The 18,632-nt window shown below is 40.9% G+C and overlaps 1 protein-coding gene across 2 annotated transcripts in view; it reads left to right on the top strand.

Moving 5' to 3' along the window:
* The first annotated feature begins 895 nt into the window (after window positions 1-895).
* LOC127585056 (breast cancer anti-estrogen resistance protein 3 homolog) overlaps window positions 896-18,632 on the top strand; it is a 34,811-nt gene continuing 17,074 nt past the window's right edge. For both annotated transcript variants that reach the window (XM_052042200.1, XM_052042199.1), the window contains exons 1-5: window positions 896-994; window positions 4,108-4,235; window positions 6,334-6,779; window positions 8,865-8,959; window positions 16,125-16,753. In XM_052042200.1, the coding sequence (XP_051898160.1) occupies window positions 4,128-4,235; window positions 6,334-6,779; window positions 8,865-8,959; window positions 16,125-16,753 (1,278 nt within the window). In that variant the 5' untranslated portion in view covers window positions 896-994; window positions 4,108-4,127. The remainder of the gene's footprint in view (window positions 995-4,107; window positions 4,236-6,333; window positions 6,780-8,864; window positions 8,960-16,124; window positions 16,754-18,632) is intronic.

The following is an 18,632-nucleotide window of genomic DNA, read 5'->3' as shown; positions in this document are numbered from 1 at the left end:
AACCTGCTCTTTCCTATAAGCCCAGCCTGTTCAATCTTTCCTGAAAGGTATGACCTCTTATAGTTCTGAAACCAGTCTTGGGGAAGGGAGTCTAAAGCTAGAAAGCATAGGGTTAAGGTGTGAGGAAAAGATTTAGACGGGATCTGAGGAGCGTGGGTATATGGAACGAGCTGCCAGAGATGGTAGTCGAGGCAGGTACAATTACAACATTTAAAAGACATTTGGAGAGGTACCTGGATAGGAACGGCTTAGAGGGATATTGGCCAAACACAGGCAAATGGGATTAGCACAGATATGTTGGCAGGGACATTGGGCCAAAGAGCCTGTTTCCATGCTATGTAACTCCGAATTCTTTGGTTCCAATGGCCTTGTCAGTCCAATAAGCACTATTTTTTAAACATCTGTAATTTTTTTTTACAATGAACAATGCATATTGTTTTAATACTCCTCTGATTTTATTTCTCTGGGGGTTGCTCTGAACATGGATATTTATTTTTTTTAATTGCCGGGCAAACCCTGCGGTTGGTAATCTGCAAGAGGGAAGGGCACTGTTTGCACAATCTCTCCACTTACTGGACTGAATGATATGCATTAGAGTTACGTAGATTTGCTGTCAAAGTGTCCTCGACTCTAAACTAAAGGGTGGAGTACAGCAATGGGATATGCCACATTTTGTAGGGGTACTGTGACTCTCAAAAGCTCAGTAAAGTGGTAACACTAAACAGAATCAGACTTGTCACTTTATTTGTTAAGCAGTTGTATTAGAAAATGATTGACGTTGCTGCATCACTGAGGTAGTACTCCTGCCAACCTGTATGAGCTTACCTATCAGCAATCTTCGGACCCCTTGTACCTTTCCGGCTAATAGTTTTCCCTGGAGGTGCGGCTCCCCTGGGCTATGTTGAGGTGTTCTTCCACTTCTGAATAAAACCACTAACCTATATGGCTGTACCTTATGGTTAACAGACCAAAATAGGAGCAAAGAACGTAAAAGGTAGGCAAAAGCTACTAATCGGTGGTTCCTTGTGGCACAGAAACTGAGACTTTGAGTGAAAAATGTGTGGAATGTGATTGATGAAGTGGTTGAAGTTTTATTCTGTATTAACAAGGAGAGTTGTGCCAGACTTGTACAAACCAGTACCAGCGTGTTCAGGCTACTGGAGCCATGAGAGAAGTAATTTTATTTCCTTCAAAATGGAAAGAAGTTTTTAGAAGGAACATTAACCTATATAATTAACTTGAATGGTTTTATGTAAGAAGAATAGAGAGAAATTGTTCTCATTGATGGATGGACTGAGGACATAGATTTAAAGGGATGGACAAAGGATATGAAGGATCTGTGGATGAAAGGGAATGTGAGGAATTTTTTTTTAAACTGTGGTTATGATCTATAACTCGCTACCTATAAGAGTGGTTGAAACACAGCTTTCGAAAGAGATAGGGGAAAAAACCTGAGGGGAAATAATTTGCAGGTCTGTGTGAAAGAACAGGGACTGAGACTGACTGGATGCCTTGATAAAGAACCAGCATAGTCTCAATGGATCAAATGGCCTTCTGTGCCATAATAATTCTAACTTCTGAATGTGTTCTTTATTAATTCCTTGCACTGTCAGCAAAATTTCTGATGGAGGAATTGTTATAAATCACATTTGAACCCCGTCTTTTAGAAGCACTACTTTGCCATTTTCACAAGAACAAGAAAATAGGTGTAGGTCACCAGATCCCTCAAGCCTGCTCCACCATTCAATATGATTATGACTGATATGTACTGGCCTCAACTCCTTTTCTGTGCCAGTTCCCCATATCCCACAATTCCTCAATCTTTCAAAAAATATATCCAATGATCAAGTCTCCACCTCCCCCAGGGTGCAGGGAATTCTGGAGATTTATTACCCTCTGATAGAAAAAATTTATACACACCTCAGTTTTAAATGACCAGCCCTTATTTTGTACCAACGTCCCCTAGCTCATGACTCTGCCACTAGTTTTCAGCCATGATCCTCATGGAGCAGACTATCAAGATCCTGTTGGTTTTCACTGACCCAGCATCAATAAGAAAGATGTCTTTATACAGCATCATTCACCCCTCAGGACATTGTAGTCAATAAAGTAAATGCTGTAGCCTTGGAAGTGCAGTCATTGTTCACAGTAGCCAATTTTTTGTCAAGCAAGATCCCACAAATACCAATGTAATAACATGCAGGTAATCTGCTTTTAATGATATTGGATAAACATAGGCCAAGATGTTAAAGATTCATAGAAAATCAGGAAGAAGGTTGCTTGGCCCATTTCATCTATTCCAATTAAAAAGATCTGCATTTCCTAATTCCAAGTTCCAGCACCTGATCCAAGGCCCTGCAAATCATTGGCTCCTCAAGGACATGCCCACACATGTTTTAAATGTAATGAGGATTTATGCCTATATCTGTCTTTTAGGGTGCAAATTCAAGACCCCTACACCCTCTGGATAAATAGATGTTCGCTCATTCCTCCACTCATTCTTCAATCATTTACTTTAAATGTTTTCCTCCTAATTTTTGGCCCCTTAACCAGGAAGTGTAATCTTTCCTGTTTATTCCATCTATACATCTTAAGTCTCCTATTGCCTTCCTCTATTTCAAAGAGCATGTCTCCAGCCTATCCTTATAGCTAAACTTTTCCAATCCTGGTAACATTCCTATAAATCTCTTCAGCACTGTTTTCAGTGCAATCACATGTCACAGATTACGTCCTGCTCCTCCTATAAATTATGGTGTGGGGATCTTTCACACCCATCTGAGAGAACAAACATTTCTTTGCCTTCACATCTCATCTGATAGATGACACATGTGCAGCACTCCCTTGTTACAGTACTGGTATGCTATCCTAGGATGTACCTTGAACCAATAACCTAATGAGGAGAGAGGCAAGATTGCTAGCTATCCTTGAGTATGCCATTCATCAGGTAAGGTTACTGTTGGGGATAGTAATTTTTATTCTGTGTGAGAGGTTGAATTTAGTTAACACAGTAACAAATGAGTCATGTAGTTAAACGACACTGAATGAAAACGCCCTCATTCGACATTTCTATTTGTTCTGAATTTCCAATTTAGACTGAATGGTTACATTTGTGTCCCCCAGGTCAGGGCTACATTTTGTCTTCATTAATTTTAAACAAAAAAAAGCAGAGAAATTATAAACAAGGAAATTGGAACCCCCTCATTACCAGATCTTAGTAGGTTGGGGCTGCACAATTTTGCACACTGATTATTTTTCCCCTGAGGCATCTGAGAGTAATTTATCTTTGGCCACCGTGATCAAATGGTTACAAGATTATCATCTGCTGATTGTATTCAGCTCCTGGGAGAACTGAATATCAGGGGCAGGCTGGTATTCTCAAATAGATTTAGCACAAGGAACAGAAGACGTTTCTCCTCAATGAGCCTCCATTAAGTTGTTGAGGCCTATTGCATTTCACTGTAGCCTTCTACGGAGGTTTTAAAATATACAGTATTTCATGTCCCTATTGCTTAGGAGAGCTCTTTGAGGGTGATACAGAATAAACATTCCAAAAATCATAACCTCTATGAGTAAAGAAAGGCTTGAGTTCTAAGGCATTTTTTTTTTACTAAGTCAGGGCACCACAGAGTTTTGTAGTCAAAGTAGTATTGGTGGTCAATACTGCCATCTAAGAAATAGAGCAATCAATTTGCACACATCAAGCTTCTATAAATTGTGATAAAACCATCATCAATTATCTATTTTGGTGTTGTTGAATGAGGAGTAAGTATTTGCCAGCACACCAGGATCAACTGCTCTTTTTCAAATGCTGCCATAAGATACTGTAATTAACTGTAAGAAAAGAAGCAGGGTTCAATTTAATGCCTCATCCAAGAAGTGGCACCAAAAATGGAGAACTTCCCCTATTACTAGTGTTGGGTGTTGCCCTCGATTTTGTGCTGAAGTCTCTGAAGTGAGATTTGGACACAAAATCATCCAACTTGGAGCCCTGAGACTGCTAACACAACCATCAACACATCAGAGATAATGGACAGTCTGATTTGGAGATCTGACTGTTTGGTACAAGAAATAACTTGGCACTGAACTTACTAATCCTATTTTTTTCAGTTGGATACTGATAACTTATAATGGCCTCTGTGAAAGATCCATTAACGAAGGAGCTGGAGGAGGAACTAAAACTGAACACCGATGATCTCCGTAGCCATGCCTGGTTCCATGGTCCTATCCCACGACAGGTTGGAAATCTCTGTCCATTTCATCCTATATCTGTGAACCATGAGGTTAAAACTTGTGCTTAATATACCACCTGAAAACCATCATTTTCATAACTCACAATATACAGTTAAATTTCCTTGAAGTTAGTTGCAAATGCTGTTTTTTTTTATATACAGTATTGTGCAATTGAAAAAATTTTTGTTAAAAATGCTAATAACTGCTTCCCGGATATTTTGTGCCACTCCAAAAATTTCATGGCATCAGTCACCTTTGGACTGTCGGAAGTTCTACATCAGTGACACAAAGAATGATGTCATTCCCTGTGCATCACTCCTATAGGAACATTGAAGGGGAAATTGGGTCACATTGTACTGGGGCCACCCATTGTTGAGTATTGCCAGGACAAGTAGGTTTTAATACTACAGTGCAGCCATCTGCCAATTACTTATCCTTCAGGCTCACAGCCACATTGCGCCAATCCTTACTTTGATCTCCCAACACGAGTCCCAGCTCCACCCCCCAATCTCAACTTCAACCATTCTGTTGGTCTGCAATTTCCCAGCCCACTGAATCTACCAGGTCATATTTCCCTTTCTGTATTGAATCTGCTGAACTCTGATTTATCCAATTGTTTCTGCCAATCCCAGAAGCCCATGCCCAATGATTTTGAGTACCTTATTCTACCCTTCCCCCTCCATCCCTGCTACCCATTGATTCTATTTGACCTTGAACACACCCTCTCCCCACATTGATTCTTCTTATTGACCTCCACTTTCCCTTTGATTCTGACACTACTGGATTCCTTCCCCTCCCTGCCCCATTGATTCTTCATTTCCCAGATTTCCCTTAAGCTCCTCCTTGATTCCTTTGGTCTTGAATCTCTTCTTTCCCCATGACCATCCCCTGCTAATCACAATATCAATAATGCTGTTCCCTCAACAATCCCCCTTCTTCTTTCAAACTGCAGGATATCAAAGCCACACCACCGCCCTCTCTAAATACTGGCCATGGTACGGGATCTCTTGGACTGTATTCACTAACCATCGCCACTGCCTCCCCAGCCACAAACCCAGCCTTTGAAAGGGGGTTGAAGGCATATTTTGCAAAAACATGCAACACCCACAATAAGTGAAAGTTTCAGCAATGACAAAAACACCGATATGCTACATCCGTCTAGCACTCCAATAAGGGTGCACTAAAATTCTAACCAGTTATCTCTGCAAGGAGGTTTTGGGTTTTTTTTTCCCCATTAATTTGGCTCGGAGATCAAATGATAGCTAGAGCAAAGAACCTTAGGTCCTAGATAAAGAATGGATTACATATAGAAGAACCTGCATGGATTCTAATAAACTGCTCCAATCTAAACCAAATGGTGGATCCAATACACCACAAACTTGACATACCTATTTCCCACACTGACTAACCAGGGACCCTTTAGTTTCACCTTATGAGCTGCTTGGGTTGCACCTCCATCTATTAAGGCAACAACATACACCACTTCTAATACAAGAGAAAATGCCCCAGAGCCTTAAAAAAAAGTGAAAAATTCACAGTGGGGAGAAACTTTTAATGGAAAGAGTGAGAAACTGAGAGAAGTGCTTTTCAAAGCACTTAAATATAGAGAAGGAAATGGTAAGACCAGTATTTCAACAGGAAATACCAGAGGGTTAAGGTTCCAATGATTGATTAGATATCAGTGGCCAACTGGGAATTATGCTCTTGTTATCAACAGACTGCAGTCAGGAACTACTATGCCATCAAAATGGCAGGTGCCTGGAAAATCAAAGAACCGAAGAGCAGCAGTGCAGGGTTAATTGATGGTCATGAAATAGTGCCAACTGCTTCACATCTTATTATCCTGGAGCGCTTCAAGGAATCCTTTTCCTTGGCCTCTGTGGAACTCTTCTAAGAATATATTTCATTAAGTCATGTAGCAGCAGGATCAGATGTTGATCATGGACTTCAGTTGATCAGTTGACCTCGGGTGTTTGAAGTAGGAAAATGCTCTAATCCCAAGCCTGAAACCTTTCATCCTAGAAAAATCTGAAAGGTCAAAAAAAATTTAACATTAGTTGAAGAATACCAGATGAAGGCTGATTCTCCTCTTTGTTAATTTAGGAAGCAGAGGCACTAATCAAGAGAGATGGAGATTTCCTCATCCGAGAGTCTCGTTCCAGTCCAGGAGACTATGTACTGAGCTGCACCTGGAAACACGAGCCTCTCCATTTCAAGATCATCCGTGTGGTCCTACGACGTAAGGAGACCTACACCCGAGTACTGTACCAGTTTGAACAGGAGAGCTTTGATAACCTCCCAGCACTGGTGCGATTCTACGTGGGGAACCGCAGGCCAATTTCAGAGAAAAGTGGAGCAATAATCTTTCATCCATTAAACCGCACTGTACCCTTGAGGTGCATAGAGGAAAAATATCGAGAAGCATTGGGTGAAAGATCACAACATGGACAACAGGCAGCCAAAGGCACTGACCAAAATAAAAGATTCAGCTTAAATCTATCCGAAGGAGTATCTTTGGATCAGCTTGCAGTGGATGGCAATCTTTTGAGGTAATTAATTATTTGGTTCGATTAACGAGTTAAGCTCCCTGATGGCCTAATGCCAAGCCAGTCATCTTCCATACTCCATAAACATGAGCTCATTGAAACTCTGCTGATATATCTCATGTGCCATTCACTCATTCCCTGAGCTCACTGACCTACATTAATTTCAAGTTTGTCTGTACCTGAATTTAGAAATCTTATCATTGTCTTCAAATCCCTCCATGGTCTGGCTTCCTTCAAATATCCAATTTTAATCATTCCACCAATGGCTGTCATGTTTTTAGCTGCCTAGGCCCTAAATTTCTCGGGCCAGCTATCTTCCTCTTCCTCTTTTGGTCACATTACCCGATTGCTCTTTATAAGGCTCTGTATCAAGTTTTGTTGATAACAGTCCTGTAAAGTGCCTTGGGACATTTTTAATGTGCTAATCCTAGCAGAAGCAGGGATATCCCTTGAGATCCCATAAGATATTAGGAGCAAAATTAGGCCATTCGGCTAATCAAGTCTGTTCTGCTATTCAATCATGGCTGATATTTTTCTCAACCCCATTCTCTTGCCTTCTCCCCACAACACAACCCCCTTTCCAAACAAAAACCTATCAATCTCTACCTTAAATACACTCAATGACTTGGTCTCCACAGCTCTGCGTCAACTAATTCCATGGCTGAAGAAATTCCTCCTCATCTCAGTATTAAAGGGTATGCCCTTGGATTCTAGACATTCCTGCTAATGAGAACATTCTCTCTAATCCACTCTATCCAGGCCTTTCAGTATCTGGTAGGTTTCATTGAGATTCCCCCCTCATCCTTCTGAACTCCATCGAGTACAGGCCCAGAGACATCAAATGCTCCTCGTATTGTCAAGCCTTTCATTCCTGGGATCATTGTGAACCTCCTCTGGACCCTCTCCAGGGCCAGCACATCTTTCCTTAGATACAAGACTCAATTGCTCACAATATTCCAAATGCACTCTGACCAACACCTTATAAAGCTTCAGCAATACATACCTACTTTTATGTTCTAGTCCTCTCAAAATGAATGCTAACATTGCATTTACCTTCTTAACTACTGACTCAACCTGCAAGCTAACCTTAAGGAATCCTGAACTAGAACTCCCAAGTCCCTTTGCACCTTTGATTTCTGAATCCTCTCTCTCCATTTAGAAAACAGTCTACATCTTTATTCGTTATCTCTTGAAAAGGAAGGGAATAAATCAGCCAGAGATCTCTAGCAGGCTAATGAGCCTGCTGGAAAGTCAGACGTTGGGAGGAGGCAATATTAGGTTTAGCTGTAAAGCAGTCCAAGCTTGGAAGGCTCCTTTCAATGAGCCAGCACAGACTATCAATGCACTATTCAATTAGTCCCACTCTCACAAGCTTCCCTGCAATTTTTCACCCTTAACATGCATGAAAGTTGCCACTGAATCTGCATCCACCACCTTTTCAGGCAACGCATGTCAGATCACAACTCATTGCAGAAAAATTGTTTGCCTCACTTCCCCTGTGGGTTTTTTTCCACAATTATTTCAAACATGTCTCCTCTGGCAACCCACCCCTCTGCCACTGGAAACAATTTCTTCTAGTTTACTCTATCAAAACCATTCATGGTTTTAAAAGCCTCTATCAAATCTTATCTTCTCTGTAGGAGGTACAACATGATTAGTATTGAGTAAGCTGATGATTATTTCCTCCCTTGTTGTCTCTCCTCACACTATTTGCACACTTGAAATAGCAGCAAAGCCCCTTCTTGGCCAAGAAGTTTTTAATTGGAGCCCCACTAAACATTAATACAGAGGTTTCCAATGCAGTACTGAGGGACTGCTGCATTGCCTACTTTGTCACCCATTGCCAGGTTGGTCTGCTGGTATGCTGAAACGGAGAAATAAATCAGCTCTGTGAGAATCCACAGCTGTCATGATTATCACATTACAGCACTCGAAATGTATTATAGAAAGTTTTAAGGTCATGAAAGCACTATAGAAATGGATGTTCTTCTAAAATGCCAGTTGTATTCTACCGTGCGAATTGTTTGATAAGGTAGAAGGGTTAACTAACAAAGCCACCTTATATTTACTGGCATGTTTTTACTGTAGGAATAAGGACAAGAGTGGCAGCCATCCAAATATTCTAGATTGGAATGACAAAAAACCATTGCAATCTGCCCAGTCTGACAGCTACCTTTCTGGAGGTGGGTCCATTTTAAATCTCATCTCTTGCATTGTATATATTCTTATCCTGACAGGATTCTCCCTATTGCACCCCAATGACAGCATTATTTCAACTTTGATATAATATTTCCAGACCGTAATATCTTCTGCAGCTGCACCCTATAGTCTTTGATCTGGGGACCGAATGCTGTTGGGGATAAAAGTGGTAATTGCTTATGCTGGGTTTGTGTTCCCTTAAGTATACATCAAGGGATGATTTAATTGATGTATCTAAGATAATGAAAGGATTTGTTGAAACTATTTCCTCTTGTGGGAGGGTCTAGAACAAGGGATCATAACTTAAATTTAGAACTAAAGCATTCATGGCTGATGTAAGGAAATACTTCTTCGCAAAAGGAATTGTTCTCCAAAAATCTGTTGAGTTTGGAGTCAGTTGAAATTATCAAACCTGGGATTGATACACTTTTATTAGTTAACGGTACTAATGATAACAAAGTCAAGGCAGGTAATTTGCTATGGTACAGATTAGTTACGACTTTATTGATTAGCAGAATGGACTTGAGGGGCTGAATGATCTATATCCTGTTCCATTTCCTAATAAGTTTAACATGATGAATAAAGACCCTTGCATACATTTTGATTTCACCCTTTTAAAAAAAAACAAACCTGTAATACATCCATGATTTATAGCTTTCATCTGAATATCCTAAGAAGATTTGTCTAACATCCCAATAATAGGAAGCACCTCTGGCAATTCAACAGTCCTCCGTATTTCTTAGAATCTAATGTGTTGATGTCTTGTGAAGTTCCACTTAAAAACTTGCTAACCAAGAAAGAGCTTCACAAGTCTATCAAGTATATAGATGGTATGGGGAGAGACTATAAAGGGAGAAAAAAAATTCACCATCTTACTCAATGCAAATTGTGCAGAGCTTCCTCCAGATAAGACAAGATTTGATGGAGACTTTTAAAATCATGAATGGTTTCAATACAATAAGTAAAGCAGAGGGATGAATAACCAGAGGATACATGTTTAAAATGATTGGGAAAGAATGTCAAGAGATGAGGTCAACATGAATACATCTGAAACATACTGCCTGAATTGGTGGAAGCAGATTCAATAGTTACTTGCACAAGGAAATGGGATAAATATTTAAAGGAAAAAATAATTACTATGATATGAGGCAAGATTGTGAGAGTGCATCTAATTGGATAGTTCATTCAAAGATCCAGCCCAGATTCAATGGGTGAATAGCTGCCTTCTAAAATGCATCATTCTTTGACAACCCTGTGGCCTGTCCTTGTGGTTAGGGTAAAACATATGTGGTTATAAATGGGTGAAACAGGCAAAGGTTATCACTGTACTTGTTGTGGGGTTTGCATCAGTTTAACAAGCTGCCGAGTGCTGATCTCAGTCACATTATTTTTCCATTTACAAAATGTGGCAGTGCCCAAGTGTGTTCCCCATCAGTAATTACCCTTGAAGTTTATTACACATGAAAGCATAAGAACATAAGTAGAAACAAAAGGATATTAAATGGCTCCTGTAGAATTTGCTCTCCTTTTCAATAAGATCTGTGCTGATCCTGTGCCTTGTCCATTTTCCTTCCTGTTTCAGTATCTGGCATTATATCTACACTGTCTCCTGCACTCACCATTTTCATAAGCAGAGCAATAACTTGCCACCAATTCCAAGAGCTTCAGTTTTGGCCAACTTACTTTGAACAACTTCATTAAATGGGTTCTAGAAGTTCCTATAAATAGCATCCATTTAGATTCCACTGTTCACTTCTTTAGTGACCTCTTCAAAAAGGTTCAGGTCCATCAGGCATGACCTCCCCTTTACAGATTCATGCTGGCTCCTTCTGACCAACTGAAAGATTTCAAAATGTTCTGTCACTCTAATTTAATTTTAGATTCTAGTAATTTCCCACTGTTTTGTGTTTCTCCCTTTCTAAAACTATATCATATTATAACTACTATTCGATAGACATTCAAGCACTATTAGTCTATTAACTAAATCTGGCACAATATTCAGCACCAAATCTAATATTGCCAGCCCCAGCACCCCATATATTAGAACACAAGCAAAATGCTGTTTGAACATCCTAAAATTTTCTTTCCGATATGAGCTAATATGCTTTTCCCAATCTATATGAAAGTTAAAATTCCTAATTAAAACCACTATGCATTTACAACATGTTCATCCACTTCAAAACTCCCACTAAGGTGTCCATACGAGTCTTAACTGATACCTTGCTTAGCACTCAGGATGCATTCCCATGAACAAGAATGCTAATGGAATCAGTGCTAAATGAGGTGGTGTTTATATATTACACTGACAGATATAGATGTAATCTCCAGTATGTATCGACCTTTTCATTGCACCTGTGCATACGTGTACTTGTGCATGTGGCAATAAACTCGACTTTGACTTTGATACTGAAAATACTGCTGTGCTGAGAACCTAGTGCAAACATTGCCCTCTTTGTTGCTAATGCACTGCTGTGTCAGGAACCTGGGTGCTAGGAACTTGGTGTGAACAAATCTAATCCTGCTAATTACCACCCAATCCATCTATCCTCAATTAGCAGCAAAGTGATGGATGCTGTCATCAACAATGCCATCAGGCAGCACTTACTAATAGCCAATTCACTGAGGCAGAGTTTGGATTTTGCCAGGACAACTTGGCTCCAGATCTCATCACAGCCTTGGACAAAACATGGACCAAAGAGCTGAATTCCATAGGTTAAGTGAGATTGGCTGCCCTCAATATCACGGTAGCATCAAGATGCCCTGTATAACTAAATCAACAGGCAAAAGGAAAACAATCCATTCATTGGTCATACCTCACACAGCTTTGTATTTGTTGGAGTTCATTCATCCAACCCCAGGATATCACTGCAGGAGCTCCTCAGGGCAGAGACCCGGACACAACCATCTTCAACTATTTCACCCCCCCACCCCAATCCAACACAAAGTCAGAAGCAGGGATATTTGCTGATGACTGCATAATGTTCAATTCCATTTACAAATCCTTGACAAATGAAGCAGCCTATGCCTGTATGCAGCAAGACTAGACAACATAGAGCTTGGGCTGATAAGTAACATTCATACCACAAAGATGCCAGGCATTGAACATCTCCAACAATTTAGCCCTCACATTCAATGGCATTACTATCACCGAGTCCCTCACCATCAATATCCTGTGCGTCACCATTGACCAGAAACTCAACTGGACCAGCTACACAAGTACCTTAGCTACAAGAGCAGATCAGAGACCTGGGTATACTGTGGTGAGAGATGCACCTCTTGAGACCATCCACCACCCCCTCCCCTCCCCCCCCCCCCCCCCAAGGCCATTTTAGCCATCTACAAGTCACAAACCAGGAATGTGATGCAATTCTCTCCCCTTGCCTGGCTGAGTGCAGCACCAAAAACTCTCAAGAACACAACACCATTACAGTATAAAGCAGCCCACTTGATTGGCACCCTAGACACCATCTTAAACATTCAATCCCTCACCGTCAGCACACAGTGGGTGCAGTGTGTACCATCTACAAGATGCACTGCAGTTACCCACCCAGGCTACTCAGGCAGCACCTCCTCAACCTCTACCACCAAGAAGGATAAGGCAGAAAGTACATGTGAACACCACCATTTGCAAGTTCCTTTCTAAGACATACACCATTCTGTCTTGAAATTATATCGGTGGTCTTTCGTTATCACCCAAATCCTAGAATCCCTACTCATAGCACTGTGGGGAGTTACCTTCACCAGTAGAACTACAGCAGTTCAAGAAGGTGGCTCACCACTACCTGCTCAAGTGCAATTAGGAATGGCCATTATTATTATTATTATTATTATTATTAGGAACTTGCCAGTGATGCCCAGTTGCTGCTTGCTTTTGTGACCATTGCAAATTACCATGAAGAAATCTCTGGGCTGGAGAAAACTGTGCAGCCAAACAAAGCAAGTGGGAGACAGCAGCTTCCATCAAAGGAGATGAGAGGTCGTAGGATCCAGCAGTCTGGAGCAGCTACTGCTGGTTCCCAGCGGTGGCCTGCATTCACTGTGATGGCCCAGATGCAGCCCTGAGCACCACGGTTCAGTGCTAAGTGACTATTGTTTGCCCCAGCCTGCCCATTACCACTCTCCACATCTAGACTTGGGTGATTTTTTTTCTGCTGCAGGATTGCCAATAGAGGGCAGGAATTCACACTAGGTTCCCTGCACAGCAGTGAATCACAACAGGGAAGGCAGAAATTTGTGTTAGTTTTCCAGTACCTAGGTTTCTAACAGCCAAGTTCATGGCACAACAGCAGTGCAGACAGAGGTTTTCACCGGATTTCTGGTGCAACATCCAAAGCCTGAATGGCTGTCTTTTTTTATACTACAGAAGGGTATGTACCTGTGAGTGCTCAGACTGGAGGAACAAGAGCACTTTAACATATAAGCACCATGCAAAGTAATGCTAACTGGGTACCAATGTACGTCTTTTTCCTATTTCTTAATTCTACCCATTCTGTCTCATCTACCTGCTTACCTCAATATATCCTCTCTCAATGACATGAGTTCATCTTTAATCATCGTTTCTTCCTTTATTATTTTTTTCTATCTCTCCTGTAGACATTTTAACCTTGTATATTTAGTCCTCAATCCTGACTACCTGGATACATTGACTAATTTATAATCAGCTCGAAAGGCAGGGTCTGTTTAGGGGAGTCAGCTTACTTTTGTGCATGGGAAATCCTGCCTCACAAATCTCATTTTTTTTTAAAAAGGAGGTCATGAAGAAAATTGATGAAGGAAAGGCAGTAGACATGGTATACATGGACTTTAGCAAGGCTTTTGACAAGGCCCTACATGGTAGGCTGGTTCAGAAACCTAGGGAACATAGGGGGCCCATAGTGTTGTGACAAACTGGATCCAAGATTGGCTTGGTGATACAAGGCAGAGGGTAGTGGAGGAGGTTGTTTATCTGACTGAAAATCTGTAATCAGTAGTATACCACAGTGAATGCTGCTGAGACCTTTGTTGTCTGTCATATATATGTAAATGACTTGGGTGAGAATGTCTGTGGTCTGATAAGTAAGTTTGCTGTTGATACAAAGATTGGTAGAGTTGTAAATAGTGAGCAAGGATGGTTACCCAAGAATACAGAGGGACATAGATCAGCTGGAAAGTTGGGCAGAGCGGTGGCAGGTGGAATTTAATCCAGACAAGTATGGGGTAATGCAATTTGGGTCATCTAATACTAGCTGGACATGTTACAGTAAACAGCAGGAACCTTAGAAGTGTTGATGTACAGAGGAACTTTGGGGTGCAAGTTCATAGCTCCCTGAAAATGGCAATACAGGTGGATGGGGTATTGAAGCATTTAGCTTGCTTGCCTTCATAGGTAGTGGTATTATTGTTTATTTTGTCATGCAAGTTATTATAATTTACATTAATTTAAGTTTATGTAATTTATGTTTGCCATTTATAATGTACTGTGCTACAAAAAACTAATTTTCATGCCATTTATACCCTGAGAATGTATGCCCATAACAATAAACTTGAACTTGTATTGAGTCTAAGAGTTGGGACATCATGTTCAGCTGTATAGGACATTGGTTAGGCCACACGTGTGAAGTTCTGGTAACCACACAAAACAAAAACATGGGCTAGCACTAGAAGGAGTGCAGAAGAGATTCACTTGGACGTTGCCCAGAATGGAAGGTTTTAGTTAGAAGGAGAGACTTGATAGGCTGGGATTATTCTCACTAGAGCACAGGAGGCTGTGGGGTGACCTTATAGAGGTTTATAAGTTATGAGTGGTATAGATAGGGTTGATAGTTACAATCTTTTTCCAAGGGTATGGAGTCTAAAACTAGCAGACATAGGTTTAAGGTAATATTTAAAGGAGATCTGATGGGCAAGTTTTTCCACACAGAGAGTGGTGAGTAGTGAGTATATGGAGCAAGCTGTCGGAGGTGGTGGTAGAGGAGAGGGATATGGGCCAAAAGCATCAAAATGGGAATAGCGCAGATAGGCATCTTGGTCAATATGGTTGTCGGGCCGAAGGGCTATTTCCATGCTGTACAACTACCACTCTAATGTCACATCCTCCGTTAAATTATACTTACAGTTCATTCAAATTGCTGCTTATACTTTGTGTAAGAAATGCCTATTTGAGCTGCATACACTAACCTATTCTACTCTAACTTTTACTCACTATTTTTCCTTCTCATTTAATTTGATTACATTTTTAATTTTCCATTCACCTGTAAGTGGCTAAAACATGATTTCTAACCCTAGTATTTTCTTTTTTTTTGTTTTAGAACTGTTGTTAATGCTACTGTTCTCCAGGATCATATCCTCCATTTACTAGGTTGAAGTTCTTGAGTCCACTCTATTTATAGAGAGACAAAGGACTGCAGATGCTGGAATCTAGATGAAAAACACTATGATGCTGGAGGAACTCAGCAGGGTCCTGACTCAAAACACTGACTGCCTGCTTTTCTCCGCTGAAGGATGCTGCCTGGCTTGCTGAGTTCCTTCAGCGTTATAGTGTTTTTCATTCACTCTATTTATCCTTTCCAATAGGGTGCTGATCTCAGCTAGATTAGGACAGACCCCATCACAACGGTACAGTTCTTTCCTGCCCCATAATGGCACGAGTAAGTGGAATGCCTCTTTCCCACACCATACCTTTATCCATATGTTCACCTCCCTAATCTTTTTATCCCTATGCTTATCACTTGGGTGACAATTTAGCGCATCTGTTTTTGGTACTCTCCATAAAGGATCGCACTGATTTTATCCTATGTTATTGGTCCTGAGAGAGTTGGCAACATATTAGAGCACATTGATCAAAGTGGCAAAGTGGCTTATGAGGAGAGAATGGCAGGGTTTTAAGGTGGATATTCCAGAGCTCTGGGCTTTGATAAATATAGGCACAACAGCAGTTGTGGAAGAATTAAATTCAGGAAAGAGCAAGAGGCTGGAAATTAAGTGGCACAGGTATCTTGGAAGGGCAGTTGGACTTTGGTATTTTTTTTCTATTGGCCAACTTAGAAAAAACAGGGGCCTAGTATCTACCCACTTGACAGGAAAGACCACAAAAAAAAGGGAGAGTACACTGAGATTAACATCATTTACCATTTATATTAACAGTTGGATTGATGTGTTTCTGTGCCACAGGACCCAGGGACATCATTCAAGCAAATGGAACACAGAAAGTAATTCGTTCATCATCTGTAATGTATAGAGCAGGGAGTGACCCATTAATAAACCCCAAAGTGGGCCTAAGACGCCTTGGTTCCCAGTCTAGTATTGGGACAAGAGGTTCTGAAGGACAGTTACACTCGAAGGCACCTCCAAAACCACTCAGAGTTCCGTCTATCATGCTTCCAGACCCTCCACCAGATCCACCCTTAGATGGAAGTGTCTACTGTGAGCTAGTGCCACACGTTCTAAAGACCAGTCAGAACCCCTCACCACCAAAGACTCACGTGGAGAGGTTACGAGCTGCAGAACGATCGAAGATCAGAACCCGTACGACGGACACCAATTTTTGCCTCCTGGATTTAGATATGAACTCAATTTCCGTGAAGACCTGCCAGGAAGAAGCTGTGGAGGATGATGATTGGTCATTCACTCAGCCACAGTTGGAGACTACGAGCTCATTTAAACCTGACACCTTTGCTTCAATCCTACTTCCGTGTGACAACAGATCTCTAGATCCGTCTGTCCTTAAGCGGCTCAAAGAAATATTTTATGAAAATGATGCAAAGACTATAGCACAGCATATTTTGAAAGAGGACTGTCAGGTACATAGGTATTAATTAGTGATTAACCTGATTATATCCATGACCTTCCCTGTTATAACATTACCGTTTCATCTTTTCAGTCATTTGAGTGGTAAGCTGTAAACATGGCTATGTATTTTTCCTCCAGTAAAGAGAGCATTGAGGAGTGACACAGGAGACCATTTGGCCCATTGGGTTCATGCAGACTCCGAGCAGACCAATCCCATTGGTCCCATTCCACCTTGTTCCCATTGCAACTGTCTCATATGACTTCCCCCATCAAATCCCCTAACTTTACTTTTGCCATTCACCTATACAAAGGGATCATTTACTGTAGCATATTAGCCTGACAGCTCTTTAAAATTTCAATGCTGTTTGAAAAGGCCATAAATATAAATAAATACATAATGAAATGAGTTTTGGTCTACCTGTGGGTGTAAGAAGCTGTAAATATAAATAAATCCAATCATGAAGTCAGGAGTACCTGTCTAATCAGAAAATGGTTAGAATTGTTACATGGAGACATTCAGTCTTACAGAAATACAGCATGGAAACAGACCCCTAAGTCTATACCCATTTTTATACTAATCCTACCCTAATCAATTTATTCTTCTTAGCTCCTCTCCCACCCCAGATTCGACCACCCACTTACATGCTAGAGGCAATTTACAGTGGCCAATTAACCTACCTGCAAGAAACCCAGGGAGACATGCAAACTCCACACAGACAGCATGGGAGGCTAGGACTGAACCCAGGCCACTGAAGCTGTGAAGCAGCAGCTCTACTACTAACTGCCCTAAAATTACAAAAGAAGGCCACTCAGCCTTTTGAGTTTATTCTAACTCTCTGTATAGCAATCTAACCAATCCCATTCCCTTGCTCTTTCCCCATGGCCTTCAAAGTATTTTTCCTCTGCCTATCCAATCCCCTTTTTAAAGCCCTGAGTTACTTTGTTTCACCACTACACAGGCAATGAGTTCCAGGTGATAACTATTTGCTACATAAAAAAACCATTTCTCCTTTAATCCTTTCTCAAAACTTCAAATTAGCTCCTGGTTCTTGAACCATCATCTAATGGAAACAGCTTCTCTCTATTTACCCAATTCTAAACCAGTACCTCAATTGAATAAAAACAAAAGTAGTCAGAGCAGGAATAAGCCACCTGGCCATCTAGTCTTCTCCACCATTCATCAAGATTATGGTTGATATTCTACTCAGTACCATATTCCAGCACTGTCCCTGAATACCCAAAAATCTATAGATTTGTTTTCAATGAGCACAGTGACTGATCCTCCACAGCCTTCTGTGGTAGAGAATTCTAAAAGGTGAAGAATTTTCTTACCTCAGTCCTAAATGGCCTGCCCTTTATTTGTGAAACTGTGCCATTGGTACTGGACTCCTCAGCTAGGTGAGACATCTTCCCTGCGTATTGTCTGTCCAAATGGATTGAAGAATTCTGAGAGTCATGATGGGATCTCCTCTTATTCTTCTGTATTCCAGTGAATACAATCCCAATCTACTCTCTCTCTCTTCACATTGCAAACCCTCTAAATCTGGAACAAGTCTGGTGAATCTTCGATGTACTCACTCTATGTTCTTTCTTGGGTAAAGAGACCAAAACTACTCCAGGTATGGTCTCACCAAGGCGCAATACATTTGCAATGAGATTTTCTTCCTCTTGTATTCAAATCCCTTTGTAATAAATTTGCCTTCTTAATGGCTTGTTGAATCTGCATGTTGACCTTCTGCAACTTACACACCCAGGTGTCTTTGAACATCAACGCTTTCCAGTCTCTCACCAAATACTCCACATTTCTGTAATATCATCCAAAGTAGTTATAACTACATGTTCCACACTATAGTCCAATACTATGTTCTTGCACACCCACTCAGCTGATCT

This window comes from Pristis pectinata, chromosome 31, assembly GCF_009764475.1.
Source record: "Pristis pectinata isolate sPriPec2 chromosome 31, sPriPec2.1.pri, whole genome shotgun sequence".
Lineage (NCBI taxonomy): Eukaryota > Metazoa > Chordata > Chondrichthyes > Rhinopristiformes > Pristidae > Pristis > Pristis pectinata.
Note: the sequence above shows the minus strand (reverse complement) of the source record. Positions and strands in the feature narration are given on the sequence as shown.